This window comes from Sinocyclocheilus anshuiensis, unplaced genomic scaffold, assembly GCF_001515605.1.
Source record: "Sinocyclocheilus anshuiensis isolate Anshui unplaced genomic scaffold, SAMN03320099.WGS_v1.1 scaffold2406, whole genome shotgun sequence".
Classification (NCBI taxonomy): Eukaryota; Metazoa; Chordata; class Actinopteri; order Cypriniformes; family Cyprinidae; genus Sinocyclocheilus; species Sinocyclocheilus anshuiensis.
In genome coordinates this window covers 68,551-77,652 of record NW_015555875.1, presented here as the reverse complement: position 1 = coordinate 77,652, position 9,102 = coordinate 68,551, and the positions used below count along the sequence as shown (strand labels likewise).

Genomic DNA, 9,102 nt, shown 5'->3' with positions numbered 1-9,102 from the left:
GACTCCTCAGAGTCTGCGTCTAAAAACAGTACACGAACAAGTGTTGGAAGCATAAGCGCCAAATCAAATGAACGTGTCTGCATTAGTACAGCGCAGCAGGTAACGTAGAGAGAGAGGGGAAAAACCTGCTTGCTCACTGTTATAGCTTGCTATAAGAAATACAATGAAACACATGAGCTCTTCCACTTATTTGTTTCAGCTCAGTGCAGCAGCGGAGCTGAAAGAAATAGTAATTAGTCGGGCAAACTAATGCTTGGTAGCTCGAAGCACCAAAATCATAGTGCACGACTTAACGTCCTAAAAATCAATGCCTCTCATGTTGTTTTATAAACTTGAGAAACACTTGATCCAGGGAGGGAGTAGAGCAATGGGGATTTTATATCAGTAAGCTCGCCCCTTAACCCATAGCATATATCTACAGCTTGTGTCGCCTGCGAACTCGAGCCCGAGGCTGCTGTAGAGTATGCATCATCTAATCCGCAGCTGAAAGAATCGATTACGAGCTTCCGGAGTGGGAATCAGATTTGACTAACCACGTCGGCAACCGCAGAACTGGAACAGCGGGGGTTGAACAAACATCTCTCCTTCCTCAGAAAGAGAGTGAGCCCAGAGCGCTACTTACTCACAAACACAGATATCACGGATACAGCAATAGATAAAGGCCGCAAAGCGGTCTTCCTACCTGTTTCCTCGTGAGTCGTGTGTAACATGCATCCATACATACCGGAAAACTCATTGTGTCCGCCTTAGAGGAGTAAACTGCTCTATATAAATAGATTAGGGTGACCATACGTGCCATTTTCCCAGGACCGATCGGTGTATGACATCAAAATACCTTGAGAGCATTTTGAAAGCATAAGGAACTATCTGTATGGTATTTTGATGTAGATATTTTAGGCAATATAGAAATCCTGGCCAGGACGCGTCCTGGGAAAATGGCACGTATGGTCACCCTAAAATAGATGGCTTAGAACAGTGGTTTTCAACCTGTGGGCCGCGACGGTATTGCAGGGGGGGCCGCCAATTACTATTAAAAGAAATCATAATATTGTTAATATATGTAAAAATTTATGTACAAAAAGTCATAACATAATATCTTAATTTCATATATATAATTCAATAAAAAATAAATATTAAACTGTTACTTTGCTTCCGCTATTCGAGCTCGCTGATTGGTTTAAGAATAAACCGCCAATTCTAAAATATTTTTGCTGCATATACTACAGAACAGCAGATTCAAACATGGATAAATGGCTGTCAACAGGGTCGCTGAAAAGAACAAATGCAGATGTTTCTCCATCTACAAGTAAGCCTGACACTGAAAAGACTCAAAATACATCTAAAAGAAAATACATAGTGACTATCTAGTAAAGCTCATCGCAAAGGCTGGAAAACCTCACACAATTGGTGAAAATTTGATTTTACCTGCCACGACAGAAATGGTTGGCGTGATATGTGGAGAAAAGGCCCACAAGCAGTTAAATCTGATTTCACTTTCAGATAATACAGTTGAGAGAAGAATAAATGAAATGGCATATGACATAACTCAGAAGTTGGTTAAAAACATTCGATAGAGTCCCTTTTATGCCCTACAGTTGGATGAATCGACCGATATAGCAAACCTTTCCAACCTCATTGCTTATGTACAGTATGTACATAATGGAGAATTACAAGAGGATTTCCTTTTCTGTAAGTCGCTGCCGACTCAATCAACTGCCGAAGCCATATTTGAAATTTTGAATGCATTTATTGTTCATTGCCATTTCATTCAATAAAGACAGTTAACAATCTAGCTTCTGAGTACTCGGTTATTAACCCAACAAATAGCAGGGTCAGTTAATTTTTTTGCAGTGGGCCGCGGAAACATATGTGTTTGGTTGTGTGGGCCGCGAGTTGAAAAAGGTTGGGAACCACTGGCTTAGAACACAAGAATCTCTTTCCGATGGGCAACAGATGATTCGCTTCCTGAAGGAATTAAAATCTGATGAAATAGCGCGCAGCGCGCATATATGAGCATACGTGACGTATGCTCGGGGCGGTGCTAAGCGCTATTGGCCAATAAATTGGCGTGATGGTATAAGGGCTTCAGACATTCGTCACACCGGAGCTGTTCCCATAGCGATGACGTCATCGCAGCATTGAAGTGAACCTATGAGAGGGAACAGGGGGTTTCATGACCCTTTAAGAATTATTTGAGACAATACTCAAAAACTTTGTCAAAAACAAAAAATAAAAAAGTTGGAATCTTAGATTTATTTGATAAATATAATTTATTATAATGTTTTATTTTATCCCCTGTGTTTAATCTATATTTATTAATAGAGATGGTTTATAGAATTAATGTTTTTTTTTTGTATTCTGTGTCTAAGCTCCTCTTTAAACTGATGTCCTTGAATATAAGTTGTATGCCAATTTTTTCTGTAAACTTGTAATTTTTTGTTATACTTCAAGTAAAAAAAAAAATACTCTTCTACTACACACTCAAAAGTGTGTACTTTTTCTTCACCAAAAGAGTACAATCTTTAAGGGCATAGTATAAGAAGGCACATTGGAACGCAGCAAAGGTTAATGATGGCGTCACAGACAGACGACGCCGACGTACATTTTTAATTTTTAATTTAAATTTTTTTTTTTTTTTTTAGTTCTTCCTATTCCATCAATGGTCCACACTCCAGCCCAGTAGGTGGCGGGAATGCACCTATCGTTTGTTTGCCAACCGCCATAAAACTCCAAAAGAAGAAGACGCCGACGTATTACAACTTCCTGTTTCGGGAAGCGCCGAGTTGGGTACTTGTTCGCTATCTAGCTAGTAAGCTTGAATGTCCAACAGGACTGCATAATAACCCGCGTGTCCGAATGTGCGTACAGTGTTAAGGAGCAAAAGGTGCGACTTGCTGCATTTAGTGAAACAATGTCGGACAGTCTGGGTGGGTGTTGTTGTATATTAAATCGAAGTAGTTAGCCAACTATTTACAGACCTACCATGCTAGCTTTAGACTGCTCAAATCGACATGTACACATTAATTGCATATCTCTTGGTTATTTGTCTGAATGGTTTTATATGTATGTTTTGAACAAAGAATGATTAATGATTTTCGTGAATATATGCCATTATTTTACTGCTGTTTTAACATTTAAAACAAGGTCACCAGAATGTGTCACGACAGCAAATATACCGTTAACGTTACTTTCAATTTTTGCCAGTGCCAGGAATGCATTGTTATTCTGCTGTTTTATTAAAACTTTACATCTTAATTTAGCTGTATTATTTTCTTTTCCTAAGTGAGGTGTAGGTCTAACAAAATATATTGCACCATAACTTGTCTTCAAGTGATGACATTTTTGCTTCGTAATGTTGGCACTTTATCATGTTAATAAAACAACAACATCCTGTGAATCTACTCTATTTTCAACTGTTTCTGACAGATTTTCCACCAAGCGATGAGCAGAATTTAGAGATCCAAGACTCTGTTACTAATTGTTCTTCTGTTGTGATGATGGAGGGACAGGGGGATAGCATGTTTAATGACCAACATTTCTGTGAGTAATTAACATATACAAACTTACATATGCAAATATTTAAATATGCAGATAATTACTCATAGCATAATTTAAATGTCTTTCCTTTCTCTCTTTCATTTGTATGTTTTACACTTTCTGTGTCTGCAATACCCTCTCCTTGTCTTACTCTTCGGTTTTTTGGCAGATTGTGAGATGTGTCACCAGCACTTCATTGACCAGTGTGAGGTTCATGGTCCACCATTATTCACATGTGACTCGCCAACAGCTATGGGCATTCCTCAGAGAGCTCTGCTGACGCTGCCACAAGGCTTGGTTATAGGTCGATCGAGCATCTGTAATGCAGGACTTGGGGTTTTCAACCAAGGCGAGACTGTGCCTTTGGGGATGCATTTTGGACCTTTTGATGGAGAGGTGACCTCTCAGGAAAAGGCATTGGATAGTGCCTTCTCTTGGGTAGTGAGTGTCAGCCTTACTGTTTTATTATTTGTTAGAGTTGTAATTGCAATTTCAATATAAGCATTTGGCTAAACAAATATTAATGCCATTTTCTCTCTAGATTTACAGAGGCAATAATCAATATACTTACATAGATGCAGAAAGGGACACTCACTCTAACTGGATGAAGTAAGCACTTCTTCTGTTTGCTTTTGTTGTGCATTGTAGTTTACCCATTTGTTTGATATTTTTCTCAATCTTGTGTCTTTAGGTTTGTGGTGTGCTCAAGGAGTGAGACGGAGCAGAATCTTGTTGCATTCCAGCAAAATGGGCGTATTCTGTTCCGTTGTTGTCACCCTATTAGCCCAGGGCAGGAATTTAGAGTTTGGTATGCTGAGGAATATGCTCAAGGACTTGGCATCATCTGGGATAAGATCTGGGATAAAAAATGCATTTCTCTAGGTAACTACATCTTGGATTTTAACCTCCTCTGTGGCATCTTTTTTCCATATTGTCAAATAGAAGTTTCTTTTATATTCATGCTGTGGCATGATCTGAGTGAATGTTTCTTTAAATAATGTTACAACATAATGTGCAGTTAATCCAGATATTATTTTATAATTCCAGATGTAATCCAATTGCTTCACACTGTCTGATAGTAGCTAAAATTACACTACTAGGAAAACATGAGAGAGTTTACAGCAGTAACTAAGGAAGGCAGGTTTAGCAGAGAGAAGCACCTTTTTCCTCTTTCACTGGTTTTTGAGGTATAGTCAGGGACAGGCAGCTGCTCTGCCTTCTTTCTCCATCTCAGTTCTGTCTGTTTATTGTGTTAGCCGTTTCAGACTTGTATGCATTTCATTCTTCTGTGGAACACAAAAGAAGGTATTTTGAAAAAAGAAAAACACGGTTCGGTTCCGATGGTTTGGCACATCAGTATTTTTTTTTTGTGATTTGCGATTTAAAATGCGATTTAAAAAAAAATGCTAGCGGGAAATGCTGGCATCGTCTGCATAATTCAGTATTATTTTGGAGGGATAGTTAAATACAGAGAATGTTATGCATTTTCTGTTGATATCTGTCATGGCCTAGTGGCTTTCCAGTAAATTGATTTCTTTTTTTCAGGAACAACTGAAGAACAGGCAAGTCAGGACTGTCTGTGTCCTTATTGCCATTACTCCTTCCCAACCATTTTTTATCTGCGTGCTCATGTGAAGCGCTCGCATCCCGATGAGTATGCACACTTCATGCAGACACAGCCGCTTGAGTCTGTAAACATAGACCAGTGCCTTCTGGCCTCTGATGCAGCTCCTCCAACCCATGTGCAGCCAGTGATAGAAAGCTGTCAGAGTCAAATTTCAACCCTAAATGGACAACCCATCCATCACTCAGAAAAGTCAGACTGCGCTGATTTGTCTGATGCATGCAGTAATGGTTTGAGTGACCAGACAAACTGTGTTACTGAGGTCTCCGGTGAAATAAATAAATGTGAATGTGGCCGTAACTTTTTGAGATCTTGTCATCTGAAGAGACATCAGCGCACTATTCACTCCAAAGAGAAGCCTTATTGCTGCAGCCATTGTAGGAAGTGCTTTAGTCAGGCAACAGGGCTGAAAAGACACCAACAAACCCACCAGGGGGAGGAAAAGAGAGAGAAAGATGCTGACAGACCTTCTGATATATACCCTTGCACGAAGTGCTCCTTCTCTTTTGTGGCCAAATTCAATTTGTATCAACATCTGAAACGGCATCACCATGGAGAGTATCTTAGGTTAGTTGAGAGCGGCTCGCTAACAGCAGGGACTGAGGGTGATACAGAGAAAAATTCTGACAAGCATGACCCAACCTATGAACCTCCTACTCGAGGGAGGAGGCCTGTGAAGAACACTTTAAGAGGCAGGAGTTGCCCTAAAAAAGTGCCTGTTGGACGACCAAGGGGGCGACCACCTAAAAACAAGTATGCAGCTGAAGATGAAGTGCAGAAGAGTTTAGCTATCTGCACAGAGTGTGAGCAAACGTTCTCTGATTTGGAGACACTGAAAACTCACCAATGTGCAGTACAAGATAATAATAAGATAGAGGAACCACATGAAGCATCAGCTTCTCAGCATGTCTGCGGTGAGTGCCTGAAAGCTTTCAATAATTTTGATCTTCTCAAAGCCCATGAGTGCATTCAGCAGGGAGACGGATCTTACGGTTGCTCCCACTGCAACCTTTACTTCAACCGTATGTGTAACCTTCGTTGTCATGAGCGCACCATCCACTCCAAGGAGAAGCCCTACTGCTGCACGCTGTGCCTCAAGTCCTTCACCCAGTCTTCTGGCTTGAAGCGCCACCAGCAGAGCCACTCACGCCGCAAATCCCACCGCCAGAGCTCAGCCCTTGTTGATGCCAGCATCTTTCCCTGCACATACTGCCCCTTCTCTTTCACCGATGAGCGCTATCTTTACAAACACATCCGCCGTCACCATCCAGAAATGAGTGTAAAATATCTGAGTTTCCAAGAAGGGGGTGTTTTGTCTGTTGAAAAGCCTCACAGCTGCAGCCAGTGCTGCAAGAGCTTTAGCACAATCAAGGGCTTCAAGAACCACAGCTGCTTCAAGCAGGGAGAGAAGGTGTATCTGTGCCCAGATTGCGGAAAGGCATTCAGTTGGTTTAATAGCCTCAAGCAACACCAGCGCATCCACACAGGAGAAAAGCCTTACACATGTCAGCAGTGCGGCAAGAGTTTTGTCCACTCCGGACAACTGAATGTGCACCTCCGCACACACACGGGTGAAAAACCTTTCCTGTGTTCAGAGTGTGGCGAAAGCTTTAGGCAGTCGGGAGATTTGAGGAGGCATGAGCAGAAGCATTCAGGCGTTCGCCCATGCCAGTGCCCAGATTGTGGAAAAAGCTTTAGTCGGCCACAAAGTCTCAAAGCTCACCAACAGCTTCATAATGGCACCAAACTTTTCCCCTGCACTCAGTGTGGAAAAAGCTTTACTCGTAGATACCATCTCACCCGGCATCATCAGAAAATGCACTCCTGACTAAAGTAGTAATGATTAAACTGATGAATTTATGGATGTCATATGAAAAGGTTCCTGTTTTAAGTTTGTCTTTAATTCAGATTTAAGTTCCTTTAAGACAAAATTATCTAGTTATTGAAAAGATCCTGTTCTTGTCTAGACTGTTAGACAGGTCTGATCTAGGCATTTTTGTGTATAATGTAATGGGGCACAAAATTGCTGGGTGTAGTTGGTCCCCCAAAACACAGAGTCATTAGGCTGGTTGTAATCAATTTGAGAAAACTTAGCTGAAGTCAAAACTTTATTTTATTAATGACAAAATGTGAAATTGTTCAACAATGTTCTTACGATCATAGTAAAATAATTTTGTAAATGTATGGGTTGCAAGATGTTTTCTTTTAGTCAAGAAACTTCAAAGATGGGGAAAATGAGGGTTTTGAGAATGAGAACTCCTGGGTTTGCATAGATGTGTAAATGTTCAGGTATTTTTTAAACGTTCAGGCGTGATGTCCCTCTGTGCAGCAGAAAATGCATACAATCATCTATTGTTGTGCTACGTTTTTTGTTTTTTCATTTTAGTTGCCATACAACTGATCTTAGGTGCATTTCGTATAGTTTATCTCCCATTAAATAGTAGATATCAAGTAATAAACTTGCACAGATAATTACTTTTCACCATGATTTACTGTGATTATGATGTTGCAAAACTTGCAACCTGAAAGAGTTTTCATCAGTCTGGTTTGTCACTATTACTCTTTTAATTTTGCTTTGGTTACAAATGGGCCTCCTAAAAGAAAAATATTTTGATGCTCATTTGTAGCGTGGTTGCTGTCATGTGTCTTTGCCATACTTGTATACTATATAAAATGCTATGTGTTTGTCTATTTTAAATTCATCTTTGTCATGATGTGCACAAACCAGGTAGAAAAAAACCCTCCACCTCTAAGCTTGACCACACCAAAGAGCTGGTTTATCAGAATTATACATGTGCATGTGATGTCTAAAAGTTGAGATCCTTCTATCTTTCTAATATTACAAATGAAATGTTATATAATATTTACATTTGACTAATTTTTAATATACATAGTTTAATTATGTTCTAACAGTATTGCAAAGGCAACACCTGGTACATTAATTCTACCTTGCAGTGGCTTACTGCTTTTTATCAATTTACTGTTCATAGAAAATTCCAAAATGTGGGTCTGCTGATTTGGTTTTAAAGATGCCATAAAGATCACATCAGTTTTTTTCTTGTGATAATGTAAAATCACATGAATGAGGTGTTTACTAACTCTGAAGGCCTCACTGAAGTGCTTTATGTACTGTATGTAAGATTTATATATAATGCCATCTGTGTCACTGCTGCAAAATCTCCAAAAACCCTTGGAATTTAGAGATTAGTGACCATTTCAGAGAGCTAGAAGATGCTCATACATTGTTGACATGCACATTGGTGCTATGCAAATTTCTGGTCGTCTTGGAAACAATTTAACCTTCAAACACATTTATAAAATAATTAATTGAACAAGCTTTTTCTTTCTCTGCTCATTGGCACAATGTTTGACTAACAAAGAGTTATCTAATGCACAGTATGTATTGCAAATATGAATTTAATCAGTTTTTTTCTGAATTTGTACCTCAGAGGCAGTCAGATTAAACGCTATGTTGAATGGTTTGGGTTTTTTGCTCTGTTTAATACTCTCAAGATTTTACTGTAAAACTGAGCAAAGTAGAACGCTACATAAGATACTTGGGTTGAAGAAGAGGAAAAATCCTCTGGTATCTGGTCTTTGAGGGCTACATTTTTTATATATATTTCATTTACTTTATTTGAGATAAATTAATTATATCCTTGATCACTTGGAATGATCTGACATCTTTGTCAGCAGAAAGAATCATCTAATTAGTCACTTCAGAGTTTAAAGCTGTGCCATACTTCTTTTTGTAGGTTATTTTAAGCTACGTATGTATCAGTTCACTCCCTGTAGTGTTAGGTAATGTGAATGTCCCCAGTTTTGGTCATCTTCAGATACAGTGCCTTGCGAAAGTATTCATTCATTCATTAATAATTAATTTTTTTTCACATTTTGTAATGTTGCTGCCTTATGTTAAACTGCTTTAAATTACTTTTTTT

The 9,102-nt window shown here is 39.2% G+C and overlaps 1 protein-coding gene across 3 annotated transcripts; it reads left to right on the top strand.

Annotated features, from left to right (window-relative positions):
* The first annotated feature begins 2,752 nt into the window (after positions 1-2,752).
* Positions 2,753-8,632, top strand: LOC107675671 (histone-lysine N-methyltransferase PRDM9-like). 3 transcript variants are annotated; one of them, XM_016470093.1, is made up of 6 exons: positions 2,753-2,927; positions 3,427-3,540; positions 3,707-3,978; positions 4,079-4,146; positions 4,229-4,420; positions 5,087-8,632. In XM_016470093.1, the coding sequence occupies exons 1-6, from the start codon at positions 2,912-2,914 to the stop codon at positions 6,987-6,989; spliced, it is 2,565 nt and encodes an 854-aa protein (XP_016325579.1). In that variant the 5' UTR covers positions 2,753-2,911; the 3' UTR covers positions 6,990-8,632. The 3 variants fall into 3 exon arrangements, with proteins under 3 accessions (XP_016325579.1, XP_016325580.1, XP_016325578.1); XM_016470094.1 differs by having other exon boundaries at positions 2,754-2,884; positions 4,229-4,419; positions 5,083-8,632; XM_016470092.1 differs by having other exon boundaries at positions 2,754-2,927; positions 4,229-4,419; positions 5,083-8,632.
* Positions 8,633-9,102: the final 470 nt, after the last annotated feature.